This window comes from Nerophis lumbriciformis, linkage group LG12 (genome assembly GCF_033978685.3).
Source record: "Nerophis lumbriciformis linkage group LG12, RoL_Nlum_v2.1, whole genome shotgun sequence".
NCBI lineage: Eukaryota > Metazoa > Chordata > Actinopteri > Syngnathiformes > Syngnathidae > Nerophis > Nerophis lumbriciformis.
Genome location: NC_084559.2, coordinates 18,258,146 through 18,283,678, shown reverse-complemented (window position 1 = coordinate 18,283,678; position 25,533 = coordinate 18,258,146). Strand labels below are relative to the sequence as shown.

The 25,533-nt window shown below is 39.1% G+C and overlaps 1 protein-coding gene across 1 annotated transcript in view; it reads left to right on the top strand.

Moving 5' to 3' along the window:
* The window catches only part of LOC133623063 (ras-related protein Rab-35), a 32,865-nt gene that overhangs the window by 6,841 nt on the left and 491 nt on the right, over positions 1-25,533 (top strand). The window contains exons 2-6 of the mRNA XM_061985996.2: positions 5,339-5,389; positions 9,497-9,620; positions 16,305-16,429; positions 20,638-20,762; positions 24,790-25,533. The exon at positions 24,790-25,533 is cut by the window's right edge and continues 491 nt beyond it. Of these exons, the coding sequence (XP_061841980.1) occupies positions 5,339-5,389; positions 9,497-9,620; positions 16,305-16,429; positions 20,638-20,762; positions 24,790-24,918 (554 nt within the window). The 3' untranslated portion in view covers positions 24,919-25,533. The remainder of the gene's footprint in view (positions 1-5,338; positions 5,390-9,496; positions 9,621-16,304; positions 16,430-20,637; positions 20,763-24,789) is intronic.

Sequence of the window (25,533 nt, the reverse complement as noted above, 5' to 3'; positions counted from 1 at the left end):
CTCCTCCCGGGGGATCCCGAGGCGTTCCCAGGCCAGCCGGGAGACATAGTCTTCCCAACGTGTCCTGGGTCTTCCTCGTGGCCTCCTACCGGTCGGACATGCCCTAAACACCTCCTTAGGGAGGCGTTCGGGTGGCATCCTGACCAGATGCCCGAACCACCTCATCTGGCTCCTCTCGATGCGGAGGAGCAGCGGCTTTACTTTGAGCTCCCCCCGGATGACAGAGCTTCTCACCCTATCTCTAAGGGAGAGCCCCGCCACCCGGCGGAGGAAACTCATTTCGGCCGCTTGTACCCGTGATCTTGTCCTTTCGGTCATAACCCAAAGCTCATGACCATAGGTGAGGATGGGAACGTAGATCGACCGGTAAATTGAGAGCTTTGCCTTCCGGCTCAGCTCCTTCTTCCCCACAACGGATCGATACAGCGTCCGCATTACTGAAGACGCCGCACCGATCCGCCTGTCGATCTCACGATCCACTCTTCCCTCACTCGTGAACAAGACTCCGAGGTACTTGAACTCCTCCACTTGGGGCAAGATCTCCTCCCCAACCCGGAGATGGCACTCCACCCTTTTCCGGGCGAGAACCATGGACTCGGACTTGGAGGTGCTGATTCTCATCCCAGTCGCTTCACACTCAGCTGCGAACCGATCCAGTGAGAGCTGAAGATCCTGGCCAGATGAAGCCATCAGGACCAAATCATCTGCAAAAAGCAGAGACCTAATCCTGCAGCCACCAAACCGGATCCCCTCAACGCCTTGACTGCGCCTAGAAATTCTGTCCATAAAAGTTATGAACAGAATCGGTGACAAAGGGCAGCCTTGGCGGAGTCCAACCCTCACTGGAAACGTGTCCGACTTACTGCCGGCAATGCGAACCAAGCTCTGACACTGATCATACAGGGAGCGGACCGCCACAATCAGACAGTCCGAAACCCCATACTCTCTGAGCACTCCCCACAGGACTTCCCGAGGGACACGGTCGAATGCCTTCTCCAAGTCCACAAAGCACATGTAGACTGGTTGGGCAAACTCCCATGCACCCTCAAGGACCCTGCCGAGAGTATAGAGCTGGTCCACAGTTCCACGACCAGGACGAAAACCACACTGTTCCTCCTGAATCCGAGGTTCGACTATCCGGCGTAGCCTCCTCTCCAGTACACCTGAATAGACCTTACCGGGAAGGCTGAGGAGTGTGATCCCACGATAGTTAGAACACACCCTCCGGTTCCCCTTTTTAAAGAGAGGAACCACCACCCCGGTCTGCCAATCCAGAGGTACTGCCCCCGATGTCCACGCGATGCTGCAGAGTCTTGTCAACCAAGACAGCCCTACAGCATCCAGAGCCTTAAGGAACTCCGGGCGGATCTCATCCACCCCCGGGGCCTTGCCACCGAGGAGCTTTTTAACTACCTCAGCAACCTCAGCCCCAGAAATAGGAGAGCCCACCACAGATTCCTCAGGCACTGCTTCCTCATAGGAAGACGTGTTGGTGGGATTGAGGAGGTCTTCGAAGTATTCCCTCCACCGATCCACAACTTCCGCAGTCGAGGTCAGCAGAACACCATCCGCACCATACACGGTGTTGGTAGTGCACTGCTTCCCCTTCCTGAGGCGGTGGATGGTGGTCCAGAATCGCTTCGAAGCCGTCCGGAAGTCGTTTTCCATGGCTTCCCCGAACTCCTCCCATGTCCGAGTTTTTGCCTCCGCGACCGCTGAAGCCGCACACCGCTTGGCCTGTCGGTACCTGTCCGCTGCCTCAGGAGTCCCATGAGCCAAAAGAACCCGATAGGACTCCTTCTTCAGCTTGACGGCATCCCTCACCGCCGGTGTCCACCAACGGGTTCTAGGATTACCGCCACGACAGGCACCAACTACCTTGCGGCCACAGCTCCAATCAGCCGCCTCGACAATAGAGGTGCGGAACATGGTCCACTCAGACTCAATGTCCAGCACCTCCCTCGTGACATGTTCAAAGTTCTTCCGGAGGTGGGAATTGAAACTCTCTCTGACAGGAGACTCTGCCAGACGTTCCCAGCAAACCCTCACAATGCGTTTGGGCCTGCCAGGTCTGTCCGGCATCCTCCCCCACCATCGCAGCCAACTCACCACCAGGTGGTGATCGGTAGAAAGCTCCGCCCCTCTCTTCACCCGAGTGTCCAAAACATGAGGCCGCAAATCCGATGACACAACTACAAAGTCGATCATAGAACTGCGGCCTAGGGTGTCCTGGTGCCAAGTGCACATATGGACACCCTTATGCTTGAACATGGTGTTCGTTATGGACAATCCGTGACGGGCACAAAAGTCCAATAACAAAACACCACTTGGGTTCAGATCCGGGCGGCCATTCTTCCCAATCACGCCTCTCCAGGTTTCACTGTCGTTGCCAATATGAGCGTTGAAGTCCCCCAGTAGAACGAGCCTCTCACTGCTGGCAACGCCAGCAGTGAGAGGCGACGGGCTGGGGTGGCAATTCTTGTTGCCCCCCGGCTCAGAGCCTGCATGTTGGAGTTCAACACTTTTGTTATGTTTTTGTTTATTTTAATAGTATTTTTAGAATGTGTTGTGGGCCTTTAAAACATTAGCTGCGAGCCGCAAAACACCCCTGCTATAGATAATAAAAAATGTAATCTGATAAGTCTATCGATAAAAAGCAGAGCGTTTATCATAACGCACAGTCAGCATCTCTGCTTCAGTAAACAATGACGGTGATGATGTCACCCACTTCTCCAAGAGACTCCTTTTGAACACTCCTCGCACATTAATACTTCAAAGGGCACATATTTGTTGACCTGCAAAGTATGTTTTTGGGGTGGAGGAATCTGGTCGGGTGCTGGTTAGCTTGAAGCTAACAGCGAGCTTGTCTCCATCCTGGAACAATGTCGATCCAGCAGGAGATAAAAGTGAAGTTTCCATGGACTCACAAGGACTAAAACAAGTCATTTACTGGAGACATGGTACAGGATGAAGTTCAAAAGGTTGACTTTACACTCACCTTAGTGTTTACCATCAAGTCTTACTTTTGACAGCCCCTCGCGGTAAAGTTGTCCAAGTGCAAACTGAGGCAGTATTTGTGATTGATAAAACTTTCGGCGAATCAAAATTTAAGAACTTGTACCGGAAAGTTCATTACTTTGAAGACGACAAATAAAAACGCAATAAACGGGGCCGAAAATTTGACTTGGCAAACATAAACAAAACAAAACACCGGTGGAAGGCGATAATCGATTAAAAACAAACAAACAAGCAAACTGGAGTTTTGACCCAGAGAAGGCAGGGTCGGTAAAAAAAACAAAAAACTGCGGACTTCCGGAAATGCGTGTCCTTTCTGATTTCAATGTGTAAAAAGACACAAAAAGGGCGTTAACGCCAACAGTGCTGTTGTGTTATTGATTGGGTACAAACACGTGTTAGAAATTGTTATGAAGCGAAAAGTGGTAGGATAAATACGATTGTTTTTTTCCTACCCCTTTTCGGACACGTCATAATGAGAAACGGGACACATTTAATGTATGAATGTTTAAAATAAACACAATAACCATAATTTATTAAACCTCAATAACCTGCCTTATTTACTCCAATGTATTTTTGTCTTCTCTGTTGCTAATCCTTGCTTTTTAATATATGACATAATCAATAATAGTCCACCACCTGAATCAATAGTGCACCTTGTTAACCTAAACATGAAATGCAAAACACATATGTTGAGAAATAAATTTCTTCTTCAGTTTGTTTTGTGTCACAAATATGAGTCTTGACAAAATATTAATATATTGAATTATCACAAAATTTAATCTCATAGATTATTTTGACCCGGGGGCCACATTTACAGAAAAAAATTTGTCTGGGGGCCGGTATATCTATTTTTAGGAACACTAATACAAAACCTCATAATAATGTCTGATTGAATGCTAAAAACGTTATGACAGACCGCCTTAAAAAACGTAATGGAATTTTACATTTTTCTATGAACGATAAAACACGGAATATTGACAAAATATGAATGTCACACCCCCTTTCGATTGACATATTTTACAATCAAGTGAAATGCAACAAGCAGTGAAATATGAACGCGAAGGGTACAAAATAAACCCACCTACAATCTGATGTATCTGATATATCACTAAGCTTTAGAACTTTGTTGTGAAAATCTCCTTCCGCGTCTGTGGAAACGCTTCCCACCCACACTGCTTGGTGCCTCGTCTGAGCTGCTGTGACGTAGATTACCATAGTAACTAATTAGATTACCATAATAACTAATTAGATTACCATAGTAACTGGTATATCATCCAAAAGCACAGATTCCAACCATTGAAATACTTTGTATAGTTCAAGACTTACGGTCATTAGAAAACATCACTGCACATCATAATGGCAGCTACAGTTTCCATCATAAAGATCTAAAAAAAATGATTTGGGAATGTCCGGCGGGCCAGATTGAAAAGCTTAACGGGCCGCATGTGGCCCTCGGGCCTTAATTTGCCCAGGTCTATCATAGATTATTGAGGGGCCCTCGCCATGTATTATTTTTGTCATTATTGTTAAGCTGCAGCTACTATAAATTTAATATAAATTAATATAGTGCAAAAGGTAATGTATACCGGTACATACTATACATTACCTTTTGCACTATATTAATTCATATTATTATGTGTTGTCCACTTTGTACTTTTTTATGTCATTGCCTGAAATAAATAAATAAATGGAAAAAAATGAAAATGAATTTCATTGTTTTTGTTTAGATTAGTAAATTGAAAGACTGTTAGTTATTGTTGAAATGAAGATTATGTTTTTTATAGTGTAGATAGGACACAGCTGGATAAGGACTTGACGGTATGCAAGTTGTTTGTTTTTGGTTATTAGGAGAAATATAATCAATGATCACAGTATTGCCATATTGAGATATTATCATGTATTGCACATCATATTGTATCTTGAGGTACTCTTAGATTCCAAGGCCGAGTCACATGCCTACTGTGGGTGATTCACAGTAGGACCTGCTGTTTGTTGAGTAGAGCAATGCATACTTTAACGTTTGAATGTCCAATTAGAACAGAAAATGTTGGCTTAAATATATATATTTTTAAAAAGACAATCTAAAGGGGTCTTAATGCTCGCTAAATATGATCACTAATTTCTGCCCTGCTAGGCATTTATTTTTTGGCAGACCAAGTGCGTATGAGCTGTGTTAGGAAGCCAAGGCATAATGCCATCTACAAAGTTGTTTCAGCCAGCTACATTCACAGACAGTCCCATTATAATGTATTCATGTTAGTAGCCAGTATTTGTTAACTGTGGACTCAAACCTCAAACTGACCCTATGTTTCCTCTGCAGGAGTGGGGAAGAGCAGTCTCCTGCTTCGATTTGCAGACAACACGTTTTCAGGTGGGTGTTTCAGCTCTCTCGCAACATGAAGTCAAATACAATGAAACCATCAGTTTGTTGACTTCTACAACCGTTATCAACTGCACAGACAATGTCTTAACCACTTGAGCCCAAAACGGTCTCTGGCTATATTAATAACAGGGTTTCCCCTAAACTGCCAAGATACCTGTCGCGGTGGGGGGAAGTATGGGTGTGGTCACCATGACCTCATCAAGTAATTTGCTATGATGATATGATTTTCTTTAAAAAGGCTAAAAAAAAATGTATACGTAGAAATCTGTTATTATTAATTAGTGTTGACATTTTTTTTAATAGTTTTGCCATATTTTCAATTGTTGCTGCTTTTTGTACAATGTACTTTGTTGAGATTTTTTCAATTGCTTACAGACTTTTAATTACTTTTTATTAAAAACAACTATCGACACATCTAGCATCTTCTTCTGGTGTTATTATAAAATGTCCTCGTGTTTAGAGACTCTACTTCTGTCCTTCCATGTCCCTGACGAAAGAAAAGAGCCGCAGCGAGCATGACATCACACTTCCTTCACGCTGTTTCTATTTTTAAAAATGTCTTCTATTTGTTTGCACTTGTCCGCGTGTACATCTAACATATATAAAAATCACGTCCACATCACAGACATGCTGACAACGCTCCAGACAATGGCGGGCGTTTTGTTTACATCCGGTTTCGGTTTTACATCCGGTTTCGGTAGCGCAGTTTTTGGTGATCAAAGTCTTTTTTCGGTGGTCATATATATATATATATATATATATATATATATATATATATATATATATATATATATATATATTTATATATATATATATATATATATATATTTATATATATATATATATATAGCATCCTCTGCGCACAGCAAATTTACAAATCAAAAATCCCATCTGAGCTCTAAACAAAATAAACACCTTACAATTTATTGTGTATGATTTTGCAATGCAACTCTGTGGGTGACAGGTGACAAGAATTGCCCTATCGGATAAAATAATGTTTGTCAACACTGTTCAGTTATCGCCTGTCGAGACGCTTTATAGACAGGAATTGCATCAATTACTTTATTGAGCAAAACTGTTTGTAACCACACCAAAAACACTAGTAAAAAAAAAAAACTTATATCAAGAAAAAACGGACATTTTCTGCCATACGAACCAGGCTTAAACCAACTCTTTGTCATCTGTCATATCAACAGAAGCCGCTCTCTCTCTCTTTCACCTGCAGACAGACAGACAGACACACACACACACACACACACACATTCTTGGATTTGTTACCTTCTTGAGACCTCCGAAAAATGCCTACCTCTTGAGGACCACCCTTTCTAGATATATAAAGATTTGTATTTACAACATTACTAATATATACATACTATGGAAATATAAAAAAGCTTGTTGTGAAAAATGAGTTGGAATTTCACAAGAAATTTGGCAGTACTATAATACAAGTCGTAATTTTACTCAACGCAAGCCAACATTTTACAATAAAAACTGAACATCTGTGCGATATTATGATAAAAGTTGGAATTTTACTCAATAGCAGTCGCAATTGTACAAGAAAAGCTAAAAATGTTGGCAATTTTATGAAGAGTCGTAAATTTACCCGACAAAAGTCAAAATTTTATAAGAAAACTTAATTTTTTTTGGCAATATTATAATAATAATCGGAATTTTACTTGGCAAAATTATGACAAAGGTCATCTTTTTACTCAAAATAGTCACTATTTTACAAGAACACCAAAACATTGGCAATATTGTGATAAGTCAGAATTTTATATAACAAATGTCACCATTTTGCATTAAAAAGTAATAACTTTAAATAAAGTAATAATTTTATGAGAAAATACTGCAATATTACAGAAGCAGAAAGAATATGAGAAATTGTTCCTAATTTTATAAGAGAGAAGTCGACACATTGTGGGGAAAAAGACTGCTTTTAGTTAACTTATTTTGTATTTTTTTGTTTGTAATTGGTTTTTAATCTTCATTTTTTCCTGCAAGTTATTAAAGTATGTCGCTATATAAATATATATATATATATATATATATTTTTAAATACATTTTGGCAAAGGGGGCGCATTTAAATTTCTTACACACACTTGTGATTACATATGTTGACCAGAGAGTGAGGACTTTTAAAACCGACACACAGTTAATTTGAAAAATCCCTCCTTTTTGGGACCACCCTCATTTTGATAGATTTCACCACCACGGGTGCGAATGAGACATTCTCTATTAGATGCAATGGTTTTTTGCATTGGGACCATGATTTATGTCATGGTTTATGAGCCTCATATGGAAGCTACTTTTCTTTCTTGATGTCTCAAGAAGGGTAGAAATACAAGAACACGCACACACAAACACACACACACACACACACACACACACTCTCATGGCACTTAGCCACTGATGCGTTTATGGCCACACAAAAAGTCAGACAACTCCAACACCACACAAAGTGTAAATGCCAGGTTGTAACACTATGACTCCTCAATCAGATGTGTGCTTATTTTACTGCCATTTATCAAGAATGTTAATCTAAGGATATTATTCATGAAAGGCTGTCACTAGATTTCATAAATGCTAATAAAAAGAAGTATTTTACAGACAGAAAGTTACAGGAACTAAATGTGATCTCTAAAAGGGGTAGCATTTCTTTTCAAGGCAGGACCCCCAGCCAGACGTACAATACTAGCATATAGCTCATGAAAAACTTTTTTTTGTGTGTTATTTTCATTGTAAGAGGGCCAAATCACTTACATCAGAAAATAATCTCATTAAAAAATGACTGCTGTCATTTGATTCTTATAATAAAACATTTAAACTGTTATGATGTCAGGTTTGGGACAGGTGTGATGCTGGTGTTGCTCACATGTGCTCCACTCAATGGCCTTTGCTCACACACATGACAAATTAGAGGGAACATTGGTGTCCAGTATCCACTATCACAGTCACGCTGCTGGAATTTTGTTTGCTAAAAAGTTGCTGAATCGATTTCAACTCACTGAATCATTGTGGATCGTATCGTTTTAGAAAAAATATATATAATCGTCCCTGAATCGTATCGGTAACCACAAATTCTGAATCAAACCAAATCTTTGTTACGATACCGATTCCATACAATGACTTAACACAATAAACTTGAACTTTAAATGGATAAACATGGAAAACAAGCAAATACTCTTGAGACCAGCATGTGCCAATTAAAGAGCCATACCATTTCCATGATATGGTGCAAGTATTATTCCTCAACCGGTAAATTTCACTGTACATGAGAACAAAACAGCGCAAAAAGGAGTATTTATTATTGTTATTGCTGTTTTCTGTTCATAACTTTGTCATATGAAGTACATCTTTCCATGTCAGTCTATTATTTGGGATTATATTAAAATGATTTACTCCAGAAACAATTAAGCTTTCCAACTATGATAGACGCGTAAATTCCTGCGAGGTCATCTTGTGACTTATTCAGGTGATTTTCTGACAACCCTGTTTATTGTTTTATGTTTATGTCTATGTCTGTTTGTCATTTGGAGGCTGAATCTGGTTTATATTGGCTTTAAGCTTTTGAATCTCACTCATTCAGGTCAGATCAAATCATTGCCATCAGAACACAGCCAACTGGGGCATTTATGAGGAGCAACACAACATTTATGAGGAGCAACACAAAAAAAATTTGGACCTTGTTTGTGCCATAATGCGTTAGTGTCATATATATATATATATATATATATATATATATATATATATATATATATATATATATATATATATATATATATATATATATATATATATATATATATATATATATATATATATGTTTGTCCATATCACACAGCACTAAGCCCAATAGACGCATTGACAACAATGTTGAACTTAGCTACCATGGCAGAGATGTGTAGGCAACTACACTATCTTGGTAGGAAGTTCCTTTACTGTTTCTTCATCATAGTTCTCCTTTTTGGAGGTAACTTTTAAGAATCGCACTCACTTAGCTAATTGCTGACATTTTGCGCGATCTTGCATAATGATGACTCTTTTCATTACTTGATGGTGGCCATCAAAGCTGATGCTGCCCTGCATTGTTTGCAGGTAGTTATATCACCACAATCGGTGTGGACTTCAAGATCCGGACAGTGGAGATCAACGGGGAGAAGGTGAAGTTACAGATCTGGGATACAGCCGGACAGGAGCGCTTTCGCACAATCACATCCACGTGAGTTGACGGATACACAAACACACACACGTTTTGGATCTGAAACCAAGTACTATTGTGGCCTCTCGAGTCAATATTAGTAGAGGAAGTAATCTATAGGTATTCCCATAAAGTGTGTGTGGCTGTATGGAATTCCACATTAAAATACACATTTAATTGTTAGCCTGCTTTCTGGCCACAATTTTTCATCTTATTCGAAGGTCCACCACAAGCTACAGTACTGCACATAATTCTCCAGAATTCTGACATTTCAGACAACTGTCAGAAATGCGTTACAATTGGCTGTTCAAATCTTGTCCTAATGATCCAGAACTTCGGGCGACGTCTTTATAGTCCTTTTTAGTGCACTACTACCCAGATAGAAATACTTCAGCTTTATGACTTACTATCGGAAATTATTGTTTTACACAGGTTTGTGTCGATGTGTCTCACCTTTTATTGAATTTCCAAGTTTGACGTACGTTCCATACCAACTTTATTTATAAAGCCCCTTAAAAACAACCACAGTTTGAAGAACAAAGAGCTGTACACATACTTGCCAACCCTCCCGAATTTTTCGGGAGACTCCCGAAATTCAGCACCTCTCCCGAAAACCTCCCGGGACAAATATTCTCCCGAAAATCTCCCGATTTTCAGCCGGAGCTGGAGGCCACGCCCCCTCCAGCTCCATGCGGAGCTGAGTGAGGACAGCCTTTTTTCACGACGGGAGGACAACAGGGTGACAAGAACTAAATCATCCAGACTAGAGATAAATTGTATTATTATGTTTATCTTAACTAAAAATAAATATATTTATTAATTTAAAAAAAAACCGAAATAAATGTTTACTATATTTTGCTAAAAACATAAAAATTAATTGTATTTTTAATTTGTATTTTTTCTGACTCCTTATTACATCCAGCCATATAATTATACAGGTACATTAAAATAAACATATTTGAAATAATTAATTTTAAATTATCATAATAATTCATTTAAAATAACCATATTTAATTATTAAAATATTGCTTATTTATCAACAACTTTAGCATTTTATTTATTACATTTTGAAGCTCTCAGAAGCCAAGTTATGTTATATTCATGTTATATTTATGCAAGTTTGAAGTATCAATTATATAAACACAGTTTTGTTTGCATATTTTCAGGATGTAGATATATATATATATATATATATATATATGTATATATGTATGAAATACTTGACTTGGTGAATTCTAGTTGTCAATATACTCCTCCCCTCTTAACCACGCCCCCAACCACACCCCGCCCCCGACCACGCCCCCCACCCCACCTCCCGAAATCGGAGGTCTCAAGGTTGGCAAGTATGGCTGTACACCACAAAGAAATACAGGCAAAGGACAGACTAAAAAATAACATTTAAAACAGAGGTAAAATACACATTGAAAAAGAATGAACTGGATCAAAATTAGCTCTCTAGGCCAATGTATGTTTTGGTATTTCAATTATCATTTCATAAAGAGATATAAAAAAAAAACCGACTGGTTTATTTGAATTTCGTTTTAAAATACAAATAAGAAAATTGATAAACCTAGCGTTTTTCTTTTTTGGTTTTGAAAAGAAAACTAATATCCACAGTAAACAGAAAAACAGACCAAAACAAAGGATTTTTCATAGTCTGACACTAGAATTATTATAATTTTTTTCAAAGTAAAAGCGGGGATACCCTGTGTCTGGCTAAAATGTCTTTGGAGCACTTCACAGAAAATATTTTAGACATGGCACAACGCGGTCTGACGTTTACATAAATGATATATCTATATACACATATGAAAGTGAAGGTAAAAGAGTTTCGATCACACATCATAGTACAGATTTTCTTACAGGCCTGTCTTTAAAATCACTACTTCCCATTCTGGTGTCGGAAAATGAAAACACATCAATTTCGGTTTGGTTTCTGTTGATATATGTGTGTAGATATTTCTGTAGAAGTCTTGGAACTTTGTGCCATGTCTAAAGTATTTTCTTTACATGTTAGCCAGCGTCACAGGCACACGGTACCGGAGTATTTATATATGCTTTTTGAATAATCAGGATTCCTCCAAGGACGCTCCATTCATAACAACATTAGACTGTCATGGACATTATTTTTTTGTAATCTAAAACAAAATTAAAAAAAACTGTTGTTGGTTTTTCATTTTTATTTATGAAAAGAAAATTGAAATGCCAAAACATACACAGACCTTTTTACAACACATGTAAACACCTTTTTAATTTGATAGTGTTTGGCTTTTTAAAAATCGGAGAAACCCTCCAAGATTATGACATTGGAAAACAGTTCTTTCAGCTTCTGTTTCCGCGGTCCACCAACACATAGCTCTTCACGACAAAGACGAAGAAGTGCAGCCAGAGATTACATGATAAGGTCCAATCAGTGATTGTCATTGATTTTGTTTTTGGTGTGTTGATATTGCAAAAGGAGAAATACAAATGTAAAATATTGCAATATTGTGTCCAACTAGGGCTGGGCGATATGGCCTTTTATTAATATCTCAATATTTTTAGGCCATGTCACGAGACACGATATACATCTCGATATTTTGCCTTAGCCTTGAAAGAACACTTGATGCATATAATCACTGCAGTATGATGATTCTATGTGTCTACATTAAAACATTCTTGTTCATACTGCATTAATATATGCTCATTTTAAACTTTCATGCAGAGAGGGAAATCACAACTACGTCAATTTACCAAAAGTGTATTTATTAAGCAGTTATTAAGCAGTGGCACAAACATTCATGTAATTTCCAAAACATAACGTGCAAGATTGTCAGAGACATTTTAAAACAAGCTATTAATGCACTTTTGTGCATGATGTCACTAAGATGACATATCAAAACAACACTCAAGTAAATTGCACTTTTTGTACAGAACGCCACTACAATAGTTTAAAACAAATAAAGTGCACTTTTGTGCATGTCGTCACACAATATATGCCAATAACTGTCAAATAAAAATGAGCTGCATAATAGGAAATCAAATTGTGTACGTCCTTCGCTATGTGGTAGGTTCCGGCGGACGTTATCTCCTTATGTCGTGGACAATGTTTTTCATGCGCTTTAGATGTGGAAATAGTTGCCTCGGCATTTTGTTGGTGTGGCACCGAACGGAGATGTTGACATGCGGAGTAAGCACTCTTCATTCTCTAGCAGGTGACTTTTCAAATGATGCTACATATTAGCAGTAATGCTACTTTTTGTAGCATTACGCAGCTACGCTTTTGCTCCACACTTGACAAATTACTGTTGTCTGTTCGACATATTCCCACTTGAAGCCAAACCACCGCCAGATGATGGACCCCCTGCTGTTTTTCTTGGGAATTAATTATTCCTTTCCTTTGTTACCAGATTCACACTTTCTTTCTCTCGTATTACCACTCGCACCACAGCTAACGTTACCCATGCCGCTACCTCTCTACTCCACGAGGGAGTATACGTATGTGACGTATGTAAGAAGGTGCGCTTGTTTAAGTCTCTGTGAGAAGGAGAGACTAGAAAGAGTGAGAAGAGCCTGTAGTGTAATGCCAGCTGCTAAAAGCAACTGTGTGAGAACGTATACTCAAATATCACGAGACAAACCCGCGATATATCGAGTATATCGATATATCGCCCAGCCCTATGTCCAACCACTACTATTCTTACCATTTCATCGATAATAATGTCTTTGAAAGTCTTAGACTGTCAGAGCAGCACAATATTAATTGTATTGTGTACACAAGTGTACTCAACTTTCTTATTAATTAATTTAGTCTTTTATTGTTGCACAGCCAGGATGTATGTTTGATTATGTGTCCGCAACAGTGCAGCCACGACATTCGCCTTTAGCCTTCGATGAGCCTCTGGAGCCTCTGGAGGTTCTGTTGTAATGTTGGAGGACAATGGTCCTAAACTGGCTCTGTGGGAACAGCGTTTACTCACTCGCTCAGTTTTACTGGAGAAGAGGTGACCAGTGTCTGGGTCTTGTGTGTGTCTGTGCATGCTGGCCACTTAATGGTTCCTTTTTCATGTTCTTCAACAAACACACAGTCCATGCAGTCTCCCAGCCTAACACAACTTTACAAGGTGAACATGTTCAGACAATTCTGTATCCGCTCCCACTTTCAGAACCATACCAACCCACACACACAAACACATGGTTTGTCTAACCAAAGCTTCTTTGTGTTTGCATGGTGCTGTGCTGCCATATTGGGGCCTGGTTGCAGTTTGATACCTTAGCTCAGTCCTTCTCCAATAGTGGGGTGGGCCCCTCCTAAGTGGGTGCTGTGTGATACCTCGGGTACCAGAATATGATGAAGCGTTTGTAGCACTTGGCTTTAATGTAACCACGGTGGGAAACGAGGAAAGACCGGTGTGTTGTTTCCTCTAATGTTAATAAGCCTACAATAGCTATATGCACATGGACAAAATGTATTTAATCTGATTATCATTCGGATTAGAATGTTAGTGTACATTGACCCTGAAAAAAAAAATCTGATTATGACTTGCATTTTCATGCATCACACATTAAATCAGAATATTTTACTTTGACATGCGCAGCACATACCATAAACGGAGAGGTGCGTTATTGTTTGTGCTATGGCGCCATCTTTCGGACAAGTTCACTCATTGCAAGTGCTGAAGAAAAAGCAGTGGTTTCCACCATAGACATCTTATAAGTAGACGCAGCATGGAGCGCTACTGCCTACTGGCGCTGACGAGACTCGGGGCCGCCATCTTGGAGTGGTGATCCGCTCCACTCAGTGCAATTCATTTGGCAGGAGCAATGAACTGTCAGCGCATTTAATTCATCTTACCTCACTGAATACCACTGATTTTCACGTGTTTTTTTGTCATACGTGTAGCTATGATAAAGGACACATGTTTTGGCGTGTTTTATTATTCATAGTTTGCTTAACAGTAATAGAATATTCTTATATGCTATAAGTGACCAGGCGTCCAAGATCAAAACTGGGAATATAATCCCAGAGAAGGGGGAAAAAACGGTCAGCTATTTTTAAGTTGAAGAAACAATATGATTAGGTTATATATACATGTTTATATCCTACATAAACAATGTATGAATACATTAGATATCTATATATCTTAGGGACCTATAGACTGTATCTATGTTGCTGCAGCAGGAGAGAGTTTATTCTGTCTTGACGCTTTGTATTGATATTTTGTATTACATTCTTCCCTTAAATGACACACACACACACACACACACACACACACACAATCTGGACTGTGGTCCTAACTTTTACCCCTGTTGGCTTTTACAATTTTTATCTTCATCATTTATTTCAACTTTGTTATTCAAGTATGACATTTTTAAATGTAATTAATTTTTATTGACAAGCAGTTCTATTATGGTCATACTCTTGTTTGCTAGCGGCTACGATTTCAGTACTATTGAAGATCTTTGCTCCTTCTCAACAGTGTGGTAATATTTTTTTCACAAAATACAACCAATAGTACGTTAATGTTAAATCTTACTTGTGAAAAGTAATCCCCGATGCCTATTTTCAACAGTCCGCTTTGTTTTTTACCTGTCAACTGTCAGTTTAGGCTGCTCGCCGGCTCCTCATCACCACTTCAAGATGGCGGTCCAATTTCTCGCGTCACAGCAGCCAATGCTTTGTCTACTTATAAGATGTCTATGATTTCCACTGTAAACAAAGATGGCTCTGTGCATTTAAGCTTTTCCGATGTTATCACAATATTTATTTAAAACATTTTCTTCTGATCACTACTTTTTGTTTTACCTCTCTTTTTGAAATTGGGCTGTTCTGTGTTTTTTTATGTTGTGATTATGTAAAGGTGCGGTGCAGCTTCATATTACAACATTCTGTGTACGTGCCTGAGGCTAGTGGTTAGCACTTGGAGTAGCTGTAAGGTCGTGAATAAAACAGCTCGTTGAGACGGCAACTGGATCCCTTCTTTTATTGTTACATCGACACATGACACTCAAGACCATACTTTTGTTTTTGCTAGTCTCGTTTATAAAGCAACAAACTCAACGGGATATAACGATGCGTCTGCACATGTTGAATGGGGGGATAGAGCAGCAAGACAATCACTTCAATCCAAGACTGTTAAATTTAGTCCCCATTCCAACAACTCCGGTCGTTGCTAGCATGCCATGTGTTGTGCCTCAGCGTGCATTGTTTACACACCGTGCGGTACACTATTTAACATGTCCGTGTGGAAACTCGTTCGGTACACCACCGAACCGAACCCCTCGTACCGAAGCGGTTCAATACAAATACACGTACCGTTACACCCTTAGTGTGTTGGCATCGATAAAATCCTAACAATATACATCCCTACGGTTAGAGCAAAATTCACTCCAAAGCATATCCAATACATATTATCTAATAATGTGTTAGATATAGATTGGATAGGCTCCAGTCACCCCCCAGACCCTGAGAGGGACAAGCTGTAGAAAATGGATGGATAGATGGATAGAATCTTCATAGGTCTCCTTTAACTGAAAGTATTTTTTAGTGCTCTGACAGAAATACGAGGGTGATCTATTTTTTTTTTTTCTTCATTCTTTTGTCCGAAAGTATCAAGTGTGAACGAACACTAAAGGTCCATTTTGTGTTTCTGTTAGACAAGAAGTTAGTACCATGCATGTTAAGGTCAGTGCCAATGACACTCTTTTCCCATTATGTGTCTGTAGGTACTACAGAGGCACGCACGGGGTCATAGTAGTGTACGACGTCACAAGCGCTGAGTCCTTTGTCAACGTCAAACGATGGTTACATGAAATCAACCAGAACTGTGATGATGTCTGCCGAATATTAGGTAAGTGTCTGCGCTCAAAAAAAATATCGTCTTCTTTCAGCATTAAATTCCTGCCGACAACATTCAATACATCCACTAAATATAAGGAGATCCAATACATGAATTATATGTTTCCAATGATAACAAGTACTCAGATTAAGTGTAGAGGCTTAAATATGTTACCTCATGAAATGCAAAATTTAATTGATTTTAACACTTGATATGTTTTCATCTTGCTGCAATGTCTCCAAGGAATTCAAGAGAGCAACATGTACCGTATTTTTCGGAGTATAAGTCGCACCTGCCGAAAATGCATAATAAAGAATGAAAAAAAACATATATAAGTTGCACTGGAGCCTGGCCAAACTATGAAAAAAACTGCGACTTATAGTCCGAAAAATACGGTAATAAGATCCTACTTAAGCATAATAAATGACACCCTGATTTGATAAGATTTCCTACACAGCTAAACATGTTAAATGTAATGTTCTGTGTTCAATTTAAATTGCATCTAAATGCTCCTCTGGATTAGATTGAGAGAAACTGCCTCTGCATACACAAAGCAAATTTCAGTCATTATCAGGGACAACAGTTATATTTTTAAGAGAAAAGTTCAACCTCAGGTCAAACACTTTTGACACTCGTCCCTTCTAACACACGTGCTTGGATGCAGAATCAAAGCATTTGTACTTATGTTCCACTTTAACATGTTTATATGTCATACAATTGCAAGAAGATACTAACTTGTGTATAATATTTTGTAGTGACTAATCGTTTAAGTAATTTTTCAAATAGTCCAAAAGACTAACTAAATAAAATGTTATTTCGTTCGCACTGCCTAATAATTAATTAATCAATTAATTAAGCAGGCACACAGTTATGCTACATGCCTTAACGTTTACGTTTATGGCACATAGGAATCGGTGCTAAATTTGGTACTTTTATATGTACCGAACTAATTCTAGGTATGGTTTCACGTAAAATCAAATGGTGCGTGCTCTTTTTGGTCCCATTTTTCATGAGTCGAACACAAATATAAAACTTTTACCATATTCACAAAAGACCTACCGGTACTCCTCTCAAATGTTGTTTACAAATGTGTCTAAATCTCTGAGTGAGCATTTCTTCTTTGTTAAGATAATCCATCACACCTCACAGGTGTGGCATATCAAGATGCTGGTTAAACAGCATGATTATTGCACAGGTCTGCCTTCGGGTGCCCTTATGTATATATATACATGTATATGTGCATGTATGTATGTATATATGTACATATATGTACACTGCACAAAGGCAGTGTTCAAAAACAAGAAAAAAAAAAATACAAAAATGAGGGGTATTTTATTTGAACTAAGCAAAATTATCTGCCAATAGAACAAGAAAATTTGGCTTGTCAAGACTTTCCAAAACAAGTAAAATTAGCTAACTTCAATGAACCCAAAACTACCTTAAAATAAGTATATTCTAACTAATAACAAGTGCACTTTTCTTGGTAGAAAAAAAAAGAGAGACCTTTTTGCTCAATATGTTGAAAAATATTCTTAAATAAATGCTAGTGCCATTATCTTGACATAATGATATGCGCCCGGCATTACATTTCTTGAAACCAGCAAACTTATACTAAAAACTAATTTATTGTTCTTAATGGAAAGGCAACAAGGCAACCGCTTGTTACTCTCGGGGTCTCCTAGTTGCTCAGGTAAATCATATGGTCTAAAAATGCATTTTTCCATCGATAACATGACATCATAGCGCCAGTGCGTGCTCTTTCAGTCAATTAGTGTGCATAAATATAGCCTGGCCCCCAGCCAAAAATGTTTTAATTGTAATTTTGAGGAATTTATCTGAATGTGCATTAACTATTTCTGTTCAAAATTGTTAGAAATGTTAAATGTTTAAATATTAACTGTCAGTTTACTGTACTGTGCCAACTGTACTACTATATGAGTACGTATTTTCTATTGTTTCATTGAAAATAAAACAGCAAAGTCCATTTGGCTGTCATCTGTTTTAATGAGACACAATTGTGTCAAAGTCATGATTTTCTTTTTTTACATGCTTGAAATAAGAAATGATTACTTTAAAAAAGTAGTTTTATACTTGTGAGTGTTGATGACACAGCTTTGCAACAGTTGATATTCTAGTTTCAAGCATGTTTTACTCAATATAGGTCATCAAATCTCAGCAACAAGCTGTAATATCTTACTGAGATCATTTAGGACAAAAACACTGAAAACAAGTAAAACACTCTAGCATAAAATCTGAGAAGAATTATCTTATTAGACAGAAAATAAGCAAATATCACCCTTATTTGAGATATTTCATCTTACTTAGATTTCAGTTTTTGCAGTGTATGTATGTATGTATGTATGTAAATAAATGTATGTGTATGTATTTATGTACCGGTATATACACCGTATATAAACAGCAGGGAAGTGATTCATATAGCCCCATTCCTGGGTGGATCTCGCGTGAGAGGAAGAGAGCTGTGAATCATTTTGCAATGCAGTCGCTTGTAACGTTTAAAAACAGTGCATTTGTAATATGAAACAGTTGAATTAATTCCCACATTTATTTAATCAATAGAAATGTGTGTAAAACTGGAACATTAGAGCCCTAAAATAAAGGAGCTGGTCGGATCTCTGGGTGAGGTGGCTTACTGCAGTCAGCCAAATTTGACAACTGTCTGCATTACTTTATTGACAATAAATATATTGATTATTGAAATGTATTTCCCCCCTCTAGTTTTTAGTGTTTACTCATGATTTTATGACATGATTTTATTTGTCATAAAGCGCAAATCAAAATTGGCAACCAGAAACCTAGAAGCATTTAATACAATGTAAATAAAGTTTATTTGCCGCCATTGAGGTGAAGATAAGTAACTTAGATCCACACTGTGAAAGGACATACTCTAAGGCAGGGGTCACCAACCTTTTTGAAACCAAGAGCTACTTCTTGGGTACTGATTAATGCGAAGGGCTACCAGTTTGATACACACTTAAATAAATTGCCAGAAATAGCCAATTTGCTGAATTTACCTTTAACTCTGTTATTATTAATAGTTAATGATATTTATCTTTGTGGAAACACTGATCATCTTAATGATTTCTCACAATAAATATATATGGAAACAGATAAATATCAATATACAACACTTTATTTTTATATTTTCTCTAAGTGCACATTTTTCAAATTGCACATTTTCAAATGATCACTTCTAAGACAGTTTTGTGAAATCACAATATCCCATTTTAACTAGCTAGCCACTAACATTTTTTAACAAATCATGAATAACTTTGCACCATGTTTGTACAAATAATAACTCATGTAAAATACAAAAGTCAACTCTCAAATGTTTAAATAAATCATGTCACACTTTGAACTGGACACCAAATCTGTTATCTGTTTCTTTGTCAGTTAGTGAAGACCAAGTCTTTCAAATATTTTCTTGGATTTTCAAATTGTATTTGAGTTTTGTCTTTCTTAGAATTAAAAATGTCGAGCAAAGCGAGACCAGCTTGCTAGTAAATAAATACAATTAAAAAAATAGAGGCAGCTCACTGGTAAGTGCTGCTATTTGAGCTATTTTTAGAACAGACCAGCGGGCGACTCATCTGGTCCTTACGGGCGACCTGGTGCCCGCGGACACCGCGTTGGTGACCTCTGCTCTAAGCGCACCAGCTATCCACTGCTCGGTGACAGTAAAACGACATATCAAAGCAAGATTCTTGGGTGACCGCTTTTGTTAACATAAATTTTGAGAGCACGGGTCATTTCAATGAAATATGCTCTGTTCATGTTGATATGTGTTGTAGTATTGTTAGTCTTGTCATATTGCCTGGCAGCACGAAACGACAGCAACATAACTAATGTCTAGTTACACAGCATTAAACCACCTGACTTCCTGTTTATTGCAAATCAACCTTTGAAATGAAAACACTGCAGTATTAACCCAGATTCTGCCACTGCAGCATACAAAATGCATCAGTTTTAAATGTTATAATTAGCTTGTTAGCCAGTGCAAGTAAGATTTGTGCAAAGCATGGTCAACTTTATTTTTCGGTTATCTAGACAACGGCTTTTGTTGGTAAACATTGCAGTTCTAGTCCACTGCAAACACTGACAGTTATGCTCTGGTATTGGCTGTCATTAGTGTGTATGTGTGGATGTTTGTGCTGTGACGGTTGAGCGTCTAAGAAGCTTTCTAAGTACCACTTTGTTTTCAGTGGGAAACAAAAACGATGACCCCAACTCCAAGGTGGTCGAGACAACTGATGCACAGAAGTTTGCTGAACAAATGGGCATCAACCTGTTTGAGACGAGCGCAAAAGAGAACATTAATGTTGAAGAGGTAAGCAATGTTTGCTAGAATATTGTGCAATCCAGCTCTTTGCTTGTCATAATGGTTGCCCTGGACCAATTTTTGGAGATGAATCTTATTATATTATTATTTTTAGTGGGCTCAAATTATCGTGTTAAATGCAATTAATTAATTATTGTAATACTAAAAACACATATTTTTTAATCGCATTGACATTTTTGATCTTTATTATTATTTTTTGGAATGCCAGTTGCCTTGCTATAAGATATATAATATAATACGTAGCCATGGTGAAAGAGAGGTTTATTTTATAATTTCCGCTTTAAAATGTAATATCGGAAATTATCGGTATCGGTTTCAAAATGTAAAATAACTCGGACGTAGGGAGAAGTACAGAGCGTCAATAAACCTTAAAGGCACTGCCTTTGCGTGCCGGCCCAATCACATAATATCTACGGCTTTTCACACACACAAGTGAATGAATGCAAAGTATACTTGGTCAACAGCCATACAGGTCACACTGAGGGTGGCCGCATAAACAACTTTAACACTGTTACAAATAAGCGCCACACTGTGAACCCACACCAAACAAGAATGACAAAACACATTTCGGGGGAACAAATACCCAGAACCCTTTGCAACACTAACTCTTCCGGGACGCTACAATATACACCCCCGCTCCCTCTCTCAGGGAGAGCATGTCCCAAATTCCAAGCTGCTGTTTTGAAGCATGTTAAAAAAAATAATGCACTTTGTGACTTCAATAATAAATATAGCAGTGCCATGTTGGCATTTTTTTTCCATGACTTGAGTTGATTTAGTTTGGAAAACCTTGTTACATTGTTTAATGCTTCCAGCGGGGCATCACAACAAAATTAGGCATAATAATGTGTTGATTCCACGACTGTATATATCGGTATCGCTTGATATCGGAATCGGTAATTAAGAGTTGGACAATATCGGAATATCAGCAAAAAAGCCATTATCGGACATCTCTACAAATAATGTTTGTTTTTTTACAATTACATGTTGCGGTCAGAGGTGGGTAGTAACGCGCTACATTTACTCCGTTACATCTACTTGAGTAACTTTTGGGATAAAGTGTACTTCTAAGAGTAGTTTTAATGCAACATACTTTTACTTTTACTTGAGTATATTTATAGAGGAGAAACGCTTCCTTTACTCCGCTCCATTTATCTACATTCAGCTCGCTACTCGCTACTGATTTTTATCGATCTGTTGCACGATTTGTTTATTTTGGTTTGTCAGACAGACCTTCAAAGTAGGATCTATCGCATGCCTGCGTTTCACCAATCAAATACAGTCACTGGTGACGTTTGAGTCCGTTTCACCAATCAAACAGAGCCAGGCGGTCACATGATTAACAAGCTTAAGCTTACATGAACTCAACGTCAAATTTGAGGAAGCATATGGCAGTAAGTAACGTTAGTAGATATTTTGGCTTTCACCGTAGGCTGATGTTAGCTTCCCTGCTACGAACCACTGTCAAATGTACATCGTGTGGGGACATTTATTAACGCACTGCAGCCTCATAGACACACACACACACACACACACACACACACACACACACACACACAGACACACACACACACGCATGCATAGAAAATACTTGCCAACCCTCCCGAAATTCAGCGCCTCTCCCGAAAACCTCCCGGGACAAATTTTCTCCCGAAATTCAGGCGGAGCTGGAGGCCACGCCCCCTCCAGCTCCATGCGGACCTGAGTGACGTGTCGACAGCCTGTTTTCACGTCCGCTTTCCCACAATATAAACAGCGTGCCTGCCCAATCACATTATAACTGTAGAATGATCGAGGGCGAGTTCTTGGTTTCTTTTGTGGGTTTATTGTTAGGCAGTTTCATTAACGTCCTCCCAGCGCGGCAACAACAACACAACAGCAGCAGTCACGTTTTCGTCTACCGTAAAGCAGTTCGTCTGCCGTAAACAGCAATGTTGTGACACTCTTAAACAGGCCAATACTGCCATCTACTGTACATGCATATGTGACAATAACATCTATGGCTTTTGGAGAGTGCAGTGCACAACTGCGCACACAACAAGGAGACAAAGCAGAATGCATCATCAGAGAGGGTGTTCAGCATGGTTAGAAAAATAGTGACAGAGAATAGAACAAGGATGGACAATTCAACCCTTAACTCAACAATGAGTAGATGAGTGTTATGTGTGTGTATATGTGTAAATAAATGAACACTGAAATTCAAGTATTTCTCATATATATATATATATATATATATATAGCTAGAATTCACTGAAAGTCAAGTATTTCTTATATATACTTGGTGAATTCTAGCTGTAAATATACTCCTCCACTCTTAACCACGCCCCCACCCCAACCACGATCCCCCCGACCACGCCCCCACCCCCCACCTCCCGAAATCGGAGGTGTCAAGTATGGCATAGAAACACCAATCAGTGTGTTCCCACGTGCAGCCCACACCTATCAGTTTATGACTTGCGTAAAGGCTAACTTGTTATTTTCCTTTGTAATCTCTGCCTACTGAGCCTATGGTGCAGTTAAGTTATTGTGGCTCAATTTGCCTTAATTTTTTTTATGTTTATGTATTATTATTTAATTTATGTTATTGTTTTAGTTGCTTAAGAAATATTCCTGACTCTGAATTTGCTCATTGCTATTTTTATGTTTTTGTGCATTATTTGTTGCCGTCATCATTAAACGAACAGGTTACTCATCAGTTACTCAGTACTTGAGTAGTTTTTTCACAACATACTTTTTACTTTTACTCAAGTAATTATTTTGGTGACTACTCCTTACTTTTACTTGAGTAATACATCTCTGAAGTAACAGTACTCTTACTTGAGTACAATTTCTGGCTACTCTACCCACCTCTGGTTGCGTTTAATAGTATTCCGTCTTCATTTGTGGTTACCGTATTTTCCGCACCATAAGGCGCCCTGGGTTATAAGCCGCGCCTTCAATGAACGGCATATTTCAAAACTTTGTCCACCTATAAGCCGCCCCGTGTTGTAAGCCGCATCTAACTGCGCTAAAGGAATGTCAAAAAAACAGTCAAATAGGTCAGTCAAACTTTAATAATATATTAAAACCAGCGTGATGTGGGCGCGCATGGAATCGTATATCAACATGGACGAAGCTGCGTGAAAAAAGCCACCCGGCCTCTTCGCGTAAACTTAAACTTACCTTAACCACTCGCTCATCTTTTCTTCATCCATCCCTTCGAGTTAGCTTTTATGATGACGCCGGCTGGAAAGGTCTCTTTTGGCAAGGTCTTCCTTTTGAATATCACCATGGGTGGAAGTTTCTGGCCATTAGCATGGCAAGCTAGAACCACAGTGAAGGATGACTTCTCATTCCCTGTGGTGCGAATATTCACCGTACGTGCTCCCGTTGTATCCACAGTGCGGTTCACAGGAATATCAGTTGCTGTGAAATAGTAATCCGTGTGCGGATGGAGAGATTGCGTCTTTTCATGAACCGGATCCCTGTCGTTTAGTAGGAGCCATTTTGTGGTCTTTACAGATGTAAACACACAAAGGAAATGAAACGTACGGTAATATCCGCGCGCTTTTTCTTCTTCTACGCGGGCGGGTGGTTGCTTACAGTAGAAGAAGAAGCGCTTTCTGTTCTATGGGGGCGGGTGCTTACCTTGGCGGTTGCTTGCGTAGAAGAAGAAGCGCTTCCTGTTCTACCGGGAAAAAAGATGGCGGCTGTTTACCGTAGTTACGAGACCGAAACTTTATGAAAATGAATCTTAATATTTATCCATATATAAAGCGCACCGGGTTATAAGGCGCACTGTCAGCTTTTGAGAAAATTTGTGGTTTTTAGGTGCGCCTTATAGTGCGGAAAATACGGTATTTATGATGATGTGATCATGTTCCTCCGTCAAATAGGTGGAATTGAGTCTGGAAGGGGTTTGCTTGAACACCGATGCTCCCATTGGTGTTCATTTTTAATGTACCTATAGCGAGGTGGAAATACGTCATCCAAACGTTTCATGGCCGTCCTGGTGGTGTGTTTGCTCCCTGTGCAGATGTTCAACTGCATCACAGAGCTGGTGCTCCGAGCCAAGAAGGAGGTGATGGCCAAGCAGCAGCAGCAGCAACAGAACGACGTGGTCAAACTCACTCGGAACAGTAAAAGGAAGAAAAAGTGCTGCTAGCAAAGTACACACGCCATCATTTCTTCATGCTCGTATACACACACAGGATGGGACTCCACGTCTAAATTCAAGAGCAGATAAAAGATTTAATAAAAAAATATACGCTAAAGATTCCAACAAAACACGGGAAAATAATTGTCCCCTTTGGACAAAGTAATCATGAAGAAATATATGTACAGATTTTATTCTTAAAAACGTCCAATCGAGTCTTATTTTGGGCTGTAAAGTGAGGATGTGCATACTGACAAGTGACTGCCACCTAACTCATCTTCTCATTCTTCCTCCTCACTGCACGGGACATTCAGCGCTGGAGGAGAAGGGGATTTCTTTTTCTACTTTGATTTTCTTGGGGAAGGGCGGGGAGTTGGAGGAAGGTTATTGGGGGGGTGGAGTTCCACTTCTGCACTGGTCAGCATCACCACAGCTCACGCCAAGAAAGCATTCAAAAGTAGGATTTTTTTGAGCAACTTAACTCGTTGATTCTGTATTTTTTTACATTTCTCGCCTCTTATTTTGCCAAGCGTCACACTTCCTGCCCCCTCTAACTTCCAGTCGTGCTGAGCCAACAACGTTTTTTTTTGGGTTTTTTAAAGTGGTAGCTCTGACAGCACAGTC